This window comes from Leptonychotes weddellii, chromosome 2, assembly GCF_054177405.1.
Source record: "Leptonychotes weddellii isolate Sample4059 chromosome 2, ASM5417740v2, whole genome shotgun sequence".
In the NCBI taxonomy this organism is placed as follows: Eukaryota; Metazoa; Chordata; class Mammalia; order Carnivora; family Phocidae; genus Leptonychotes; species Leptonychotes weddellii.
The window spans coordinates 147,170,364-147,189,288 of NC_138370.1; the positions used below are offsets into that span (position 1 = coordinate 147,170,364).

Below are 18,925 nucleotides of genomic sequence, written 5' to 3' on the forward strand. Positions count from 1 at the left end.
GAACACAAGCAGGAGGAGTGGGAGAGTGAGAAGCAGGCTCTCCACTGAGCAGGGGTCCAACCCTGGGACCATGACCTGAGCTGAAGGCAGCCACTTAACAGCTGAGCCACCCAGGCGCTCCCCAATATATATTCTTTAAAAAATCTATTTCACACCACCTCTGCAATCTGGCAACCACCATTTTGTTCTCTGTATTTAAGAGTGGGGTTTTTTGTTTGTCTCTTTTTTCTTTCTTTCTTTTTTTGTTCATTTGTTTTGTTTCTTGAATTCCATATAGGAGTGAAATCATATGGTATTTGTCTTTCTCTGGCTGACTTATTTCACGTTAGGACCATCCATGTTGTTGCAAATGGCAAGTTGTCATTCTATTTTATGGCTGAATAATATTCCTCTGTGTGTGTGTGTGTGTGTGTGTGTGTGTGTGTGTGTGTGTGTGTGTGTAAAGCACATCTTCTTTATCCATTTATCTATCAATGGATGCTTGGGTTGCTTTTATATTTTGGCTATTGTAAATAATGCTGCAATAAACATAGGGGTCAATGTATTTTTTTGAATTAGTGTTTTTGTTTCGTTTTGTTTTGTTTTGGATAAAAATCCAGTAGTGGAATTACTGGATCATATGGTAGTTCTATTTTTAATTTTTTTTTTTTGAGCAATTTCTGTACTCTTTTCTACAGTGGCTGCACCAATTTGCATTCCCACCAATGGAGCATGAGGGTTTCCTTTTTTCCACATCCTCACCAACACTTGTTTCTGTTTTTTATTTTCACCATTCTGATAGGTGTGAGCTGATATCACAATGAGATAGGAAATGAGATTAGGAAAATGATGAGTGATGTTGAGCATCTTTTCATGTGTCTGTTCGCCATCTGCATGTCTTCTTTGGAAAGAATGTTTATTCAGGTTCTCTACCCATTTTTAAATTAGATTAGTTGTTTTTTCAGTGTTGAGTTGTGTAAGTTCTTTATATATTTTGGATATTAACCTCTTACCAATATACATTTTTATCAGCAGTGTTTGAGTTTCCATTGCTTCATATCTTCACCAACGCTTGGTGTCATCAAAGCTTTAAATATTTATCAGTTTGGTGGGCATAAAATGACATCTCATAATGGTTTTAATTTGCATTTTCTTCTTAATGAAATTGAATATATTTTTGCTTTTTCTTGCTGTTCATATTTTCTATGATCTCACTCTTCATGTTTTTTGTCCATTTTTTTAATTGACCTGTTCGTATTTTTCTTACTGATATTTTGAAATTCCTTATACAGTTTGGATACTAATTCTTTGTTGGTTGTACCTGTGACAAAACTTCTCTTGGTTTGTAGCCTTTAAAACAATTTTTTTGTGATATGGATGTTTCTAGTTCCTAGTATGATTGAATGACTTTCTATTTTGGGGGGTGTAGGGAGAGTCTTATCTTACTGTTGTTTTAATTTACATTTCTTTGATCACCAGTACAGTTGAACATTTTTTTTTCATGTTTACTGGCATTTATATTTCTTTTACGTCCAGCTTTTTAATGTCCTTTTGCCCATTTTCTATTGATTTGCAAAGGGCTTCTTATGTTGAAAATATTAACCTTTGTCTTCTTTGTTGGGAATATTTCCCCCAGTTTTTCATCACTTTTAAATTTTGCTTATAATTCCCTTTATTATGTATTTGAACATATTTAAACCTATCATTCTTTCTTTTTTTTTTTTTCCACTTAACACTTTAATTCATCTGGGATTAATTTTATTGTGAAGAGGTGACAATTAACTGTTCCTCCTTTAGCCACTGATTTGTGATACCATTATTATTATACACTAAAATTTTCATCCATATTTGGGTCTATTTCTGGGCCATATACTTTGCTGTGTTAATTATAATTAGTTTATTAACTCTTGCCCAAGATAAGTACTTGTTTATTTTTATCTTTATAGTAAATTTTACTGTTTGATAAGGCAAATTACCTTGATTATTCCTCCTTTTCTTGGATCATCTCAGAATAAGCATTCCACATTAGCTAATCAAACACTCCACTTGTTTCCCAGAGTGTTATCATATAAACAAGGTGTAGCTTCTCAGTCTTCAAAGTATTGGAAAACATGAAATACTACCAGAACTTTTCATGGATCCAGAGGAACTGCTGAATGCTCCAGGATCAGAGCTCGGGATAGTAATTCATGCTGGCTCATAGGAAGTGGGAGTGTAGTGCTGGATAAAATGTTTATGGGGCTTCCTAGAGTTATACTTCAGTCACTTTCCAGCCACAGTATTTTCTAAACCAACAGGGGACACTGAAATAATTCTCTGGCTCCTTGGTAGACAATAAAGAAAACAGGTTTTCATGGATAATGTCATTATTCCTGCTGGAAAAATGAAATGCCTTGATTTAATGTTGTCCGTGAATCTGATAGCAGTGAAATAATATTGTGACATAGGAATCACTGTGCTGTGTCCTCAGGGTCATCTCCCCATCGGAGTGGTTAGAAAGAGGCCCTTCCTTTGTTCAGGCCTTTGCTGTTGAGTTTGAGAAAGTGGAGTTCCCGTTGTGAAACAAAGGTTGGGCTGGACAAACGTGTTATCAGGCAGGCTACTTTTTCCCAGGTCTGGAGACTGGATCTGGGGAGGGTAGAGAGGCTTTGGGAGTGTCGTGTGTCAGGGCAGAAGTCAATGGGGTTCTGGCCAGGAGTGTGGTTGGCTGGAGAGCACCCTTTCCAGCAAATGCTAAGATGCCCAACGTCATGTCACAAGGGCCAGCTCTCGTCTCCCTGCTCAAAGAAAGAAATCAAAACCTAAGAGGTAAAAATGGAATTCTAAGTCCATTTGAGAATTTTGTAAGTATACATTTACTATAAAAAGAATGTTCTGCTCCCCATTTGAGTGTAGATTAAATTCTGCCAAATTCCAGCTATGCTCAGAGGTCCACCTAGTTGGTCTCATGTGAGGTCCCGGACACGAGAGCCAGGCACAGTTGAATAGGAGGTTTACTTAGTCCCCCCTGGTTGGAGACGGTTGGTGAAATAGAGAGTTATGTAAAATTTTATACTCATCCAGAGTAAGTCACTTACTCCTCTTATACCTCATTTCTCATCTATAGAATAGGGAGGTGTATGTATACATGCCAAAAAATGCCTTTTTTTAAAAAATTTTATTTGTCAGAGAGAGAGAGAGAGAGAGCATGAGTAGGGGGAGTGGCAGGCAGAGGGAGAAGCAGGCTTCCCGCAGAGCAGGGAGCCCGATGCGGGGCTCGATTCCAGAACCCGGGGATCATAGCCTGAGCCAAAGGGAGACGCTTAACCGTCTGAGCCCCCCAGGTACCTCAAAAATGCTTTTTGATAAACGAAACAATGCTGGAACAACTACATTTGATGAAACGATGTTCAAGAAGTTTAGGGAAAGTTCTACTTTGTTATGTATGCGCATTTTCCTGTCCTTTTGAGTCACTCAGAAGAGAAGAGGAAACTATTAAGGGGAAGGGCGTGGTTCGGCAAAACACTGAACATGGGTGTTTCTAAAATAGCAGTCTTTGGTGAAAATACACAAATAATGCTGCATGAAAGTGTTATGAATCATAGCAATACAACCGGCTGATTGATGGTTCTTTGAGCTTCTTTCTTGGAATGACCCAAGACATTCCGAAAGTAAATATTTTCCTTAGCTATTTCTCAATATGTTTGTCAAAGGGAATGACGCTTAGGAGAGCAAGTGTGTAGGAGCTGACAGGAAAGCCAAGAGAAGATTTAATTGTGGGTTGCAAACGAGTGGGCTGCCTGGGAACAAACTTAGACTTGCAGATATATTTTGTGGAGCCTCACAAGTTGGGTTGGCACACATTGGAAAATGTTTTGAATTGTCAACATTTAAAAGGCTGGAGATTTCATATGAAAACAATTGCCTGGACTCAGGTAGCCACCTCCTTCTTTAGACAGAGCTGTTCACTTGTCAGTTTGCTATAGTCTACACCACTGTATTACCCACTTTTGGTTCCTATTTACAGTGCATAACTGGTCCCTCCAGTCACTTGAGTTTGTAACCCTTGACATAGATAATGCCAAAGGATGGGGAGGGATCCTTTGTGGTCTAAATTAGGACCCTACAAAGAAGTCCTTAGGTCTTGAAGAAAGTCAGTGGAAAGAAAGCTAGTTCAGCTGTCTGAGGTAGAATGTTATTCTTTTGGTGAAGACATTCTCTAGAGAGCACATGTTTTGATAACAATCTTCTCTTTGTTTTGATGCATTGTAGTTGAACGGACTCTCATTTAAGTAACGATGGATATATGCCACCACTCTGATAGCTATTCAAACTCTCTTAGGCAAGGGAAAGAAGTCACTTATCTATGGAAACAGTAGCAACTACTAGCTGCCTACCACCCTTGGCAAAATGAACCAGAATACAAATTGGGGTGGCAATTAGAACATTGCATCTTAGGGCGATGGGAGCTTTCATAGAGTTGGCTTGCTATTACCACCACCACTTGCAAACCCGGGACCGAGGGCCAGGCATCGTACATGTGTATTTTGGAAAGTTCACGGCATCAGCAGAAAGCCTCTGTTTTGCAGCAAATTTCCTGATTCAACAGTGGAGAAAAAAGCCCTCAGTGAAGTGACTATACACACAGTGAGAGGAAACACTGGAGAAGCACTAAGGACAGGGGCGGAATCTAGCGACTTCACTAGATTGGCTCTCTCTGGGTTGTTTCAACTAATTTCCATCGGCATTTGCAGGGTCTCTCCTGGTGATTGGGTGTCTCATTTCAAGGAGTTTGAATCCTTCAGTGGAAGCAATTACTTAGTGCTAAGTTTGATTTGCCTTAAATGGCTGACCTCAAAAAAAAAATTTGCCTTAAATAGTTGACCTCAAAAATGACCTCAAGATGCATATGCAAATATGCTTCATTGCCATCATCTGACTATGAACCCCGGACCGAAAGCTATGAGAGAGAGAGCTTGATTTGCTCTTCCCCAAGTAAGAAAGCTGACCCCTCTGCCCCCCAATTAATGGAATACAAAGTTGATTTGAGTATTTTATTTATAAATGTACATTTACTATAAAAGCTGTTGCATTTAGACAACTTTTAATTTTTTTTTTTTTTTACTATTTCTCAGAGGCATTTTAGAATAAATATTTTAAATGAAGGTTAGTATAACTCATATAGAACATTGGCCCACCCAGAGCAGTAACATCTTTTGGACGGACTCACATATGAGGTGGATCATTTCAGTTTGTTAAGTCTTACACTGTGTATAGATAACTATAATATGTATTGCATTAATAACACTACATAGAAAGAATGAAGAAATGACATGGAAGTTTGCTAGTGAAAAACAAAGAGTTACTCATTTTTTCTTAAGAAAGAGAAAGGACTAGCTTTTGGAGTATGAGGGGAAAAAAAACCAGATATATTTTCTCAGGAGCAATAAATCACTCACTTGCCTCATCTGTTTTTTAAACAAACGCATTTCCATCATAGCTCAAGAGAGCAGCGCATTTTTTTTCCCTGGGATCTCAAAGATTATTTGAAAAGAAATAGATCATACTCATTACGCTGCATTGGAAAAAACAAGATCTAGTCTGCCCGAGCTGCCATGTAACAGACTCCAAATGAAATATAAATCAAATATAAATAGAAACAGTTGGCAATTAGAATTTAGAAAATGTTGGAGATTTTTCTGTGCTGGTGACTATTGTTCATTATGGGAAAGCACATTTCGCAGTTGGAGAATGGGGCTTTATTTTTCTTGACTCGATTCAGGCTTCAATACATGTACAATGAGTCTCACTAAGAAATATGTATAAATGGGTTTGTGAAACCAGAGGAGAATGTGCAATATTCATATAATCCTTACATAACAGATGGAGTTCCACATGTAAAAAGTATTCTATAAAAATCGGTTATGAATGATCATATTGTACATGTTTTGTGCATTATTTGTGGTAAAGTACTCTGCTAATATCATGCAAAGTGTAAACATCACATTATCAAAATATTTAATAAAACATGCAGGTGGTTAATCAAAATATTGAACTTAATCTGTACATTTTCAAAACTTTTTACTTTTTAATTTTTTTTCTATTTTTCTTGCTTTCATTTTTTTTTTTTTTTTCCTGTAAAACAGCAAACACCTCCATGAAAAGTCTTGGTGACTTGGAAGTGATTTCATCTCTCTTCAATGTACTGTGTCCATAATTCATCACTATGTGCAACAGCTTCGCATTTTCTAAGGCACAATTTTTTAATGAAACGATGTGTAAATTTCAATCTTAACAACAGCTCATCCAAATGACAAAATGGTCAAGATACCTCCAGTGGCTGAGGAAATTTCTGCACTTACATGGAACCCGCATGCAGAGAACAGTCTAGCATGTAAATAAATAATTGCTAGCCATACTCGATAAGACACAGAAAAAAAATTATTGCTTACATAAACAGAAAAACATCTACTTGATCTCCTTTTATGACTACATTAACCTATTAGGAGTATATCCATAGTCTACATTCACAAAATGTCATCTTCACTTATTTGCCATCATTTTAAGGCAGAATAAATAGTTCCCCTTTCCCCAGTCTTAAAGAAAACAGCCTGGAGATCTAAAACGTGATGCTTTTTTAGTAACTTGAATCCTTTCTTGGCCAGCGGAAACTCATCACACAGGGCAGACAATAACCCAGCTAGCCACAAGAGCTCCACTCTAAACTTCTCCATGAGCAAGGTCCAGAACTGCAGAATTGTGTTGGTGATACAGGAAAATAGGAGAGAGCAGATGTCCACTGCAGTGGGCCGGGCACACTGGGAGCTGGAGGTTCTTGCTGATTGCACATCGGTGGCTCATCACGACATATGTCACTGGATTCTAGGAGGAGGGTCTTAATGCTTTGCTTCAGACCCCTCTGCTTCGGGCCCTCAAGGAGAACTTGCAGGCAAGGGTGAGCCCTGGCCACACCTCACGATGGACTGATCTTGATGAGAGCTTCCCTAGGCCTCATACGGAGTCTCTTATTCAATCTACAGCCTGAAGAGAAGCAAGCAACAAAGCCCTCACGGCTATCACTGACCCACCGCTCTTCTGGAGATTAAACTTCTTCACCGATGTTGGTAATAACTTTGGAGACGATGACTGAAATATTTCCCTACGGTTTCTTCCTACCCTTGGGCAACGTCCCCACAGTGTAAGTCTAGCTGATATTGCAAGGGTTCGCTTTATTTGATGGGCCAGCTCTATGAATCACAGAACTTCCAAAGCACACAAAATCTAATACTAACGGTGCAATAATTTATTGGTAGGACTTCTACCTCCAAAGGTAAGTAACAAATGTCTCGGGATTATAGTATATATTATCAGACTAGCGTCTCTGCGTTAAAAACAAGTTATAGCTCAGAGCTCTACGGTGTGATTTTTAGTTTCTGAAATGCATGAATCGTATGCTTCTGTTAGAAGACGAAAGATCTCAAATTGGCATGTCTTGCACTTTCTGCAGCTCAATTCTGTAAACATGAAGTGTTTAATTCCTAGAACTACTGAAACAAAACAGGTTTATTGCATCATTCATCTCACAAACTCTGAGAGAAGAGAAGAACACATTTGAAACCATAAGCCTGTTGGCTCACGCTAAGACCGTTTTGTGAATTACGGGATCACGACACTTCCATATTCTTTTGTATAGACTGTGCAAATGTAAAACCAAAATGTAACAAAAATCAAAACCAAAACGAAAAACTGGGAAGAACACAAACGCTGCGCTAGAGAAGAACAGAGAGCATCTTTTAGAACAGCCTTTCTGAAATTAGATAAATGCCAAGAAGCCCCTGCACTGGGGATCTGGTTAAAAGGTCGCCAGGGGACACCCTCGAGAAAGAAATGGTGAGTGATCTGGAAGCTTGAAAAGCACGTCACAATGTTGTGGGCTGGCCAGCACCTGCGACAAAGAACACGGGGTAACATTTGGTTAGAGGCCTCAACACTTCTTGCCTCAGAGCATTTACACATTTCCGGCATCAGTAATGACCTTTGCCCAAATCTCTTCTCCCTCGGAGGGGGAATCTGTCCCCCGTGTTGCTCAAAGTGTGGCCCAGGGAAGAGCAGTGTTGGCATCACCTGAAGCTTGTCAGACACGCACTCCTGAGTCCCATCCAGAACGTAACAAGGAGCCCTGGGGAGTCATCGGCCCTGTCAAGTTTGGTTGAAATCCTCTGGATTTCACCCTTAAACCAAATCATCTTCGTTAAATTTTCTACCTTGCCTTCTGGGGGTAAATAAACAAGAAAATGATCTCTCTTCTCTGGTCCTTTAGGTTTTGGTTTCTCTATGAATAAATACATTGCAACAGGAGGACTCATACAAATAGGATTGCTAGATTCAGTAAATAAAAATACAGAACACCCAACAAAATTTGAGCTTCAGGTAAACAACAAATTTAAAAAAAAAATTTTTTTTTTTTTTTTAGTATAAGTATATCCCATGGGATATTTGAGATATACTTGTGCTAAATCCTGACCATGCAATATTTGGGACCTACAGTTCCTTAAAAAAAAAAAAAATCATTGTTTATCTGAAATTCAGATTTAATAGGGCAAAAACACTTTAATGGGACATCTTGTATGTTATCTGGCAACTCCATCTAGAAGGATGGTTTGGGTTCCATATTTCCTGCTGAGACCTTCACAAAGTTTCCCCTCCACTGGAGGCACTAGAGTTGTAATGAGGCAGTGGCAACATTGGAAAAGACCCTGGGGATTTTGCGTTAAATGCATTTCACCAGAATGAATGATGGACACAGAGACACCGTCACCCAATACCCAAGCACAAATGGCATGAGTTAGCCACGGGACGGCTTGATTGGTGGCAGGTGACTGGTTTTGCACTTCCAGGCCCATTTACATGTGAACTTAAAAACTGTTTACATTGCTTTCAGGAATTGCATTTTAATATGCTGTTGTGCTATTTCTCCCCTCCAAGAGAAAAATTTCATTTAAATGTGACTAGTTACTTGAAGAAAATAGGATTATATATTCAGGCTTTGTTATTCCACACAATGAAATTATTTTTTTTCACTTAGAATGCCTGTGATGTAAACCATCCCTTCCATCTACCCATCCCCCCTCCTCAACTCAGATCAAAATCAAACAAAAAAGAAAGAAAAATGATTTTTTAGCCATTTCTTTCCATTCTGACTTTTTTTTTTTATTGCAGCTGTTTTTTATTATACTCAACCAATTCAAGTGTGTTTATACTTCTTGAGCTAACTATTATCCCCTCCGCTAATTCACTCTTAAGCTATATATTTTTTTCTTCTGACACCAAGAAAGAAATGAACACTATTCTCAGATATGCTGGTCATTGTCCCTGTCATGTGTTAAGTAAAGTTTAGCCCAACATAATATTTATCTGGAAAAATAAATATGAGAGAAGAGTTAGGAAACATTGGAAAAAACAATTGGAAAGAAAGTGGTCATTATTACTCAATATTAAACATATTAAGAAGCTATAATAATTAAAACTATTCAATACTGGAGAATAAATAGGTTAATATGACATAATAAAACATCCAGAAATCCAAATATTTATGGGAACTTAGTTTATGAGAAAGCTGGCATTTCAAATTAATGAAAAAAAAAGGGATTCTTAAGTTATATTTGCACAACTGCTAATTGGCAATAAATAAATAAATAAATAAAATAAATAAATAAATAAGGCTGGACATCTATCTCATTTCTCATCCCAAAATATATTTCTGATGATCACATAGCTACATGTGAAAAAGGAAATAAAGAACAATTCTAGGAGAAATCTCAGCTAAATCCTTGGAGTAGTTTTTCTAAGCAGGACACAAAATCCAGAATCCAAAAAGGAAAAAAAAAAAAAGTTATGTTTAATTACCTTACATGAAATTCTTTTCTATGAAAAAAAGCTCGCAAAGTAGAAAGACCAATGACAACTGCAATAAGCAGCAAATATAAAATCAAGGGAAAATGTCTTTAATTTACAAAGAACTCCTACAAATCAATTATCAATAGAACCATGGGCAAAGGATAGAGAAGAAAGATAAATTTTTTATAGTAAAAAAGAAATAGAATGGTCAATAAACATATGAAAAGATGTTCAAACTCCCTTAAAGACCTACAGGTCAAAGCAATGTGATTTTCCCTTCCCCACGCAACATAGTGGAAATTTAAGAAGTCTGATGCTATGGAGAACTAACATAGGACATGGAGAGAGAAAGGGGCTCTCTTATGCACTGGGAGAGTACACTTTTCTGGAAGATAATTAGACAAGGTGTCTGAAAATTTTAAAAGCACACGACTGTTAACTCAGCAGTCCCACTGCTCAGAATCTACCCTACAGAAATGCTTTCAACAGTTCGTGAAGACATCTGCACGTGGATGTTCACTGGGGTCTTTACAAAAACATTAAAACACTGGAAATAACCGAAGTGCCCATGCACAGAGAATTAGTTTGAAATTATGTTAAGTCCACACAATGGGATTGTATTCAGGTATTAAAAAGGCACTCAAAAGAATGAGGATAAAGAATATGTTATATGAGAAAATTGCCAAAAAAAAAAAAAAGAAAAAATTGCCATAATATATGATTAAGTTAAACACAAGAGCAACAAAAAGTACAGAACACTATGTGATTACCTTCGTGAAATAAAAAACAGAAGGTAGGTAGATTTGTATCACATGCATATGCGTGCATGCGCGTGTGTGTACACATAGACAAACATACATTCTAAGAAATAATGAGAAAGTGATTACAGTGGTTAATTTTGGAGACTTTCACTTTTAATTTGGTATCTTTCTAAACAACCCAATTTTCTAACCTTATACCATTTATAATTATATTGACTTATTCCTTTGAATGTTTACAGAAGTCGTCTAAGCAGAGAAGTAATAAGCCTTCTTGCTTTCTTCTTAGTATCCAAAAAAAAAAACCCTGGTAAAATATTTTATATAAAATAAAATCATTTTAGTCTACCTCCAAATCACTTTGTTTTTTATATTATGAGGCTATTATAATTTATAACCTCTTACACATGATTATAATTCCATGGTTCTTGTCTTTAGATTTGGAATTAAAAGCAGTTAAGGCCCTTTTTATTTGTTTACACAAGAGAAAAATTGCTGGCCTAGATCCAAAAAGCTAGTTTCCAAAAGAAATGACAACGAATCACCCACTCTCTCGATTAAAATAAAAATCTGGATGAAAACAGATCACTGTCACCCAGAGGTGGGTTCAGGTTTGTTCTCTGCTGATACCCTTCAAGCACTTTAAATTATGAAAGAAATTCAGATTTCCAGTACTTTTCAAATCTGTCTCTACAGTCCTTCAACCTAACAGCGCCCTCTTCTGGTTCCATGATTCACATTCATCTGATTCACTGAGGTTGAGAAAAAGTGTTATTTGTACAAGATGAGAGTTAAAATCACTTTGTAATCTGGGAGAAAAGGGCTTAGTTTTCCATTGTAATGTATAAAAATAAATAAAAATCCAGTTTAAATAAATATAATTAATATATATTATAGACATATTATATAACTTATGTATATACAACATGTATATATATTATACATAACTTATGTATATATAACTTATGGATCATACACGGTATACTATTTTATTTGTTGCTAATTTTAGCTTTTTTTTTTTTTACTATTTATACCATATTTTACATGTATAATACATAGCATAAAGTTGATATCAATATTATATACTATATCAATATTATATATTATATAAAATTAATATCAGTATAATATATATAATATGTGGTATAAATAGTTCAGTTTTGAGGGCAGCAGCTCAAAGTTGGAACTGTTTTGACTTTAAGTCAAATGTTTGTCATAGATCAAAACCACCCGGGTTTGATCTAATTCTTATTTCCCATTATTTTATTAAAATAGGCATATGCGTCTCTGAATTGACTAAATCTATAGCAATAAAGTAACTTAATTTCAATTTCACTCTTCAAGTCTTCAGTCTTGCAGATTTAGAGACCCATGTGAGAAAGACTAAAGATGTTCCTTCACTTACTTTGAGAAATAATAAAAGATTCTTGAATTTCAAACTCCATTTCTTCACTCCCATTGTTTTTAAATGAGGAATTTCTAACTGATGAATTTGCTAGAAATCTCCCCACCAGAAGGACTGTACTTAGGATGGAGGGAGGATTCAGAGGTGAGTCCCTAGCTATTTGCAGATTTTCTAAACAGCCACTGGGCAACAGCGCCCCCTGGTGCCCTCAAAACTAACACGAACCTTCTATGGTAGGAGACCCAGGCTGCTCAAACGAGCTTCAGGGCAGCACAGATTTGTTAAGCTCTGTTTATGTACTAAGGTATTTTGGAGGAGTGTGGGGCAGGGATTCACAAAGAAGTAGAACCCCTCATCTTGGCTCTGAAGGAATTCTCAAGTTAGTTGGGAACAAAACCAGACCGTGTCATGAAACTCCTGACTGTAGGGCCTATGGATGTTAAGGACATGGTGCTTGATTTGATGAACACTGGAGAGCCATTCTTCACACTTAAACCATCCCAGGTGGTGCTGGTCTTCTAAAGATATGCCTCCACAAATGAACAGTGTTTCACAGACCTTGTATCTTCCTTCGATCTCACCAAAATCTCTATGTGATCTCAAGCAACGTCTCGAACTTGATCTACAGTTTTTACCTCCCTGGTGTATTAATGGATAAAAAATAATTTTTCTGGATAAAAAGAATTTGGCCACACTGTATCAGTAACTTCCAGTAAGAAACAAGTGGTAAATAGGGGTTATGTCATTATTGTTTCTTTTACCCAAGTTCTAATAAATCTTACCCTCAGAGTAGGTGTGTCAATCAATGAGGAGGAATAGTTGAATTTCTAAACTGGGTCCTGTAAAAGGCATGTAATCACACCCACTCAACTCAAGGTATCCTGTCCCTGCCCCCCCGGTACTTACTTCTGGATCGCATGTAGCAATCATTACAGTTTAGAAGACCATTTCGAATCCTAACATCCGTCCCACTCACTGCATCTCCAAGCTGTCCTTTACAAATTCCACACTGTAGGGCAGAAAGAACAGAAGTTATAAGGGGAACAGGAATCATTTCTTTATAATGCTTAGTTACGGTTCACACAAATATGCCATGGTCATTTCTACAACCTCCACATTTGTTGAGCACCTACTACATGTTAGATGTTGTACCAAGAGCTGACTCACAGCAATGATACACTCTTAGCATTTTATCCCAACTCCTTGCATCTTACAGGGAAGGACACTGGTTCAGAGGCTCACAGACGTGTCCAGTGTTGTAAAGCTGGTAGGTGGTGTCAGGTTGATCCCAAATCAAGATGAAACATCTCCATCAAGATGGAACAACCGTTTGAAACAGATGACGTCCTCATGGTTTTAAAGAAACACACAGCCAATGGATTATCAATTAAAAGATTATGAATAATCTTTAAATGCTTTCCAGAATTACTGGCGAGTTCTACCAGATCAGAATTACTAGGAAATAGCCATTCCACCTTACATTTCCACACTGAAAGCAGTAACACCCAATGGTACAAACCCACTGGGAATAAAACGCCTTGCAGCAAAGTCAGCCTGAGTGCAGAAGGAGGCACTGGCTGGAACAGAGAAGGTGGCAATGGAGGTTGGTTCAGAAGCCAGCCTTTTGGGTAGTGGGGGAGGGTTAGGACCCAGCTCAGGAGAAGAGGGCCAGCCCCAGATTCATGCTCTGGGGTCACCCGGGGGTAGGGGAAGGCTTCATCCAAATTATGTTATAAGCTCCATTGACTTCCAGGGTAGGGGATAAATCTAAGAGGTGATGTGCCTTAAAGTGTCAGATCAGCTCTAGGAAGTGAATCATTAGAGAGAATAAAGGCTTTAATAGCTAAGAAGGCAAGTCTTCTCTCCCTGGAGAAACTGCAAAGAATCTTTGCCATCTGGACTATTTCACGTTCGGGGAAATTCTCTGAGAATAAACTGTGGTGTTGGAACACATTATCTTGGAATTGCCAGGACATTTTAAAAAGTATATTCTTTGAGCCTCAAAACACTCCTAGACAATTTAGCATATGCATTATCTAGCTTTATTTTACACAATGAGAATATTGATAAGTTGAGTCTAATTAAGTATCCATATTGTGTTTTGCCCATGGTAAGTTTTGCTTTCCAGTAATTATTGATATTATTACATTAATAATTTTGAGGCTTCACTCACTTTCTCTTAGCTTATAGGTAAAGTGGGAGTTATTTTAAAACCATGCAAGTTTACTTGATAGCTGAAGAACCTACCGACAAAGAAACCGAACAAAATTCGAGAGGGGAAAAGAAAGCACGTTAGCTTGATGAAGAGAAAGAAATGACTCTTACTCAGAGTTCGAGGGTTTAGCTTCAACACGAGATATTAACTTGAATTGTGTCCATGAGTGAAAAGAAAAAAAAAAAATGCCGATATAGTCCAACTTGTAAATTTTATAATAAATGAGCTAGAAGTGGTTCACACCTTATTAGCAGGAGATGTGGGACTAGGACCTAGGCCTCCTCATTTTCAGTGTATTGGTCAATTCATTCATTGAAAACGACTGACACCATCTCTGCTAGGTTCAGAGGAAATCACAGTGAGCTGGACAGATATGGCCCCCGCCCTTATGGAGGTGATGGTGTATTCGAGGCGATGACAATTAAACAATGAAACAAGCGAGCGGTAAGGACCAGGAAAGGCTCTCTAAGGACTGTAAAGGCAACTGACTTGGTCTGGGGGACAGGGCAGCTTCCCAGAGGGAGTGATACTCAATCCGTGATTACGCACATATTCATCTGGAGACCTGCAGTTAGGCAACTAGCTATTCACCGCTTAACTGACAGAAAAGCTTCCATTCAAAGACAAAAACCTTTGATGTGAAGTCACAAGAGTGTCAGAAGCGGCCAAGATGTTACACCCCAGACACACAGCACAAATCCGTTTTGCTTCTTCTAACCTGACGTCCCAGAGGGACGTGTGAGAGGAGAGTATCATCCTGAAGGACGGGCTCTGTGAACACTTCTGTACAACCTAGAGGGGCTGCCCTCACGAGCAAAGGCCGTGAGGATGTCCGCGAGGGAATTTCCCAGCACAGAACGATGCTAGAAGATGCTAGAAGACATCACTCGGAGAGGAGAGTGGTGCGTACGTACCCTAAAGCACTGGATGTGGAAGTAGAGATGGAGGGTCTCAATGATCATGGCAGCTCCTTTGCCCAGAGGGAGCCCACAGGACGAGCACAGCTTCTTCCCACTGATGGACCTGGGTTTCAAAATATACGTGGTAATAGAATGTCCATTTAGAATAGTTGGTGAAACGCACTAACATGTAGCCTCATGCAAAAAAACAAAAACACAACGATGGATTTAAAAAATGTTTATATCATGAACGCAATGGCAATTGCTGAACTGATAATGAGCAGGAATTAAGCATCAGATACAAGTTGCAAGCAAACTGCTAGACTAAATACAATAGGCCTCGGTCGTGGCATGGAATTTGGGGGGTGTGTGTGTTTGGGTGTTGCAGTTATCTGTTATAGGAAGTCTATGTTGTGTCTACTCAACCACAGTGATTAAATGCCTTGAAAAGACTCCATGTACTTAAACGTTTTCTTAAGTCCTAAAAGATAATCCAATTTAGCCTTACTAAGGTTTCAATGTTGCTTTAAGATTTTCTATCATTGGCTCATTGGCCCACTAGGGCATTTCTTTTTACTTATTAAGAAAAAATTGTTGTGGGGCGCCTGGGTGGCTCAGTTGGTTAAGCGTCTGCCTTCGGCTCAGGTCATGATCCCAGGGTCCTGGGATCGAATCCCTCATCGGGCTCCCTGCTCAGCGGGGAGTCTGCTTCTCCCTCTCCCTCTGTGCTCTCTCTCACTCTCTCTCAAGTAAATAAATAAAATCTTAAAAAAAAAAAAAGAAAAAGAAAAAATTGTTGTTGTTGTTGTTTAAAAATAGAGGCAATTGTCATACAGCCCAGTAGGTACCAGGCAGACTTGGGACCCACTCCCTGCTCTGTCACCAAGTTCTATGATCGGGTGTAAGGAACGCACTTTGGGTTTTCCTTTCACTTTTAAAATGAGAGAATTGGATTAGATGGTCTCTACCTACCACCTCTTCTAGTGCAAACACTCTGGGGTTCCATAATCTGGGCACTTGCCATCTCTCTAAGTTGGAAGCACCTGAAGGGCACGGGCTGCATCTCCCCCATCTCTGTTCCCCTGCAGCCCCTACCACAGGGCCTACCACCGGACTAGAACCAGACCCCAAAGACTGACACTGGGTGAGAGCACTAGATGGCCTCCTCTAAGGCAGCTTTCCCACAACTGAGATCAGATCACAGTGATGCCTACTGTCTGAAAAGCTCTTGGAATTACACAAGAAATTTTAAAACATGCAATTTCATTCAAAAGCCAACAGAGTACAGATGAACTGAAGAAACAGAAAGGAAGACAAGAGAAAAGAGGAAGAGTTGCTCCAAGCAAACTCTATTTATTAAGATTTCCCTCTTATCCAGTAGTAAAATGAAATTTCTAAATCAAAGAAAACCTCTGAGTTCCCACTACATTTGTCTCTCTAGTGAATGGGAACTCAGGCAGCTTTTAAGAATATCATGGGGCCCGATTAATGTCCAGAAGCAATCGTAACAGAGCTTGAGTGGGGGAAAGGGAAGGATGAAGTTTCATTGCCAGCCCCTGCCTGGTTCCCTGTAAGAGCCATCAGCAGACCCTGCCCAGAAGGCCCGGGCGAACTTGGAGGGAAAGGCGCCGGCTGAGGAGCCTAGCAATTGTCTGGTGGATTTTATTATTAGATTCTGGGTTCTGCACAATGTAATTAAAGCCCCATGGTCACAGCCATGCCAACATCATACACTTGGCTTTTTCTATCACAGGCTGAGAAAATCTGCAGGCAGATGGGGGATGTGTTCTTTCCTCGTGTGTGTGTGTGTGTGTGTGTGTGTGTAGGAAGAGAGGTAGATGAACAAATCTCTCAGAATCATCTGGCAAGCACTAATTTGGTTGAAATCATGCTCAGCAGGTGCTAGGTGAAACCAAGCAGCCTCAGAAAGGCTTTTTAACCTCTTGTACCTGTTTGGTGATTGGCCAGGAGGGGTGGGAGAACAAGGGGACAAGTGCCCAGCCTGGAAATTCTCTCGAGGGCTTTTCCTGTAACACGGTAGAGGAGCCAAAAATTATGAGGAGAGAAGCCCATCCCACAAGAAGAGACATTTTGAATTAAAACAAAACAAAACAAAACAAAAACACTCCCTTGACAACCAAATAAGAAACAACAGAGTGCCCTCGTGGTGATTTTTTAATGAGGAACAAAAACCGTCATTCCAGCTAGCAAAGACCATACACGCATTGGCTGCATAATATCAAAAGCAGGTTGGCACGGGTGGACAGGAAAGACAAAATATCTTTCTAATCTTTATTTTTTTGCCAGGTACTTTGCTAGTTAACACTGCATGCTGGGTTAGATATAAAAATCCTGGACTGGGTGGGAGGGGAGAGATGAGTAGGGATACAGGCAAAAGCTCTTAAAGGAGCTAAAGGGCAGAGCTTTACTGGAGGTATTTTTTTAGCGAGGTGGCTTCTCCCCTACCAATAAGTTCATCATGGGTACATGTGATTAGGGGTAATGTTCAAAACATGTAATAACTGCTAGGTCATGAACATCCACACAGCAGAATGGTCCCCAGCTAGAAGCTACCGCAGTGGTTTGACAGGTGCTCTTCGTGTCCACATGAGCTTTGCCTACAATTAAGCCTTGCTCTGTGGTGGCACATGAGCCTTGTCTGGGCTCTTGCTTTTAAGAGTTCATTTCCTTTGTGAAGAAAGGGACAGAACACAGAAAAGACGGAGGAAAAGAGAAATGCCAACACAGAAGTGAACAGAGCACCAGTCCATCTGTCTTTGAACTGCTTTCAGAAAAACTCCCTGAGCCCCTGCCCACTCCAACTTCCCTCCTCAGGCAGAGCTTGTCTCCTCCAGAGTATCAGCTTTTCATGTAATACCCTAAAGTATAAGTACATTGCCTTAGAAAAGGTTGAAAATCAGAGCAGTAATCAACAACAATGATTACTTCTAGGTGATTTTATCTTCTATTGATTTTGAGTGTCATCCGGACAGATAGTAATAAAATAGGATACACATAAGAGAAAAGGGGAAATGGTTCAAACACTATATTGAGAAAAAAAGTGTAACATAATAAATAAGGTAAAAAGATGTCACCACCACCACCGTCGCCACCACCGTCACCACCACCATCACCATCATCACCACCATCACCATCATCACCATCATCACCATCACCATCACCACCACCATCACCACCACCATCACCATCATCACCACCATCACCATCATCACCATCATCACCATCACCATCACCACCATCACCATCATCATCACCATCACCATCATCATCATCACCATCATCACCACCATCATCACCATCACCCCATCATCATCACCATCACCATCATCGTCACCATCACAACAATCACCATCATCACCATCATCACCACCATCATCATCACCACCACCATCATCACCATCATCACCATCACCATCACCATCATCACCATCACCCCATCATCATCACCATCATCACCACCATCACCATCATCATCATCACCATCACCACCACCATCATCACCACCATCATCACCATCACCACCATCACCACCACCATCATCACCATCACCACCACCAGCATCACCACCATCACCATCATCACCATCACCCCATCATCACCACCACCATCATCACCACCATCATCACCACCATCACCACCACCATCATCACCATCACCATCATCAATCATCACCACCATCATCACCACCATCACCACCACCATCATCACCACCACATCACCATCACCACCATCACCACCACCATCATCACCACCATCATCACCACCACCATCA

General features: G+C 39.4%; 1 protein-coding gene across 15 annotated transcripts in view; it reads right to left on the reverse strand.

The window, feature by feature from the left end:
- Window positions 1-4,998: 4,998 nt before the first annotated feature.
- LIMCH1 (LIM and calponin homology domains 1) overlaps window positions 4,999-18,925 on the reverse strand; it is a 97,718-nt gene continuing 83,791 nt past the window's right edge. For 7 of the 15 annotated variants that reach the window (XM_081812998.1, XM_081812994.1, XM_081812996.1 and 4 more), the window contains 5 exons: window positions 17,082-17,159; window positions 15,148-15,256; window positions 12,925-13,027; window positions 6,458-7,903; window positions 4,999-6,426 (listed from right to left, as the gene is read on the reverse strand). In XM_081812998.1, coding sequence (XP_081669124.1) covers window positions 7,878-7,903; window positions 12,925-13,027; window positions 15,148-15,256; window positions 17,082-17,159 — 316 coding nt within the window. In that variant the 3' untranslated portion in view covers window positions 4,999-6,426; window positions 6,458-7,877. Of the gene's footprint in view, window positions 7,904-12,924; window positions 13,028-15,147; window positions 15,257-17,081; window positions 17,160-18,925 lie in introns of all 15 variants that reach the window. The other 8 variants (XM_081812999.1, XM_081813000.1, XM_081813008.1 and 5 more) reach the window with 2 other exon arrangements.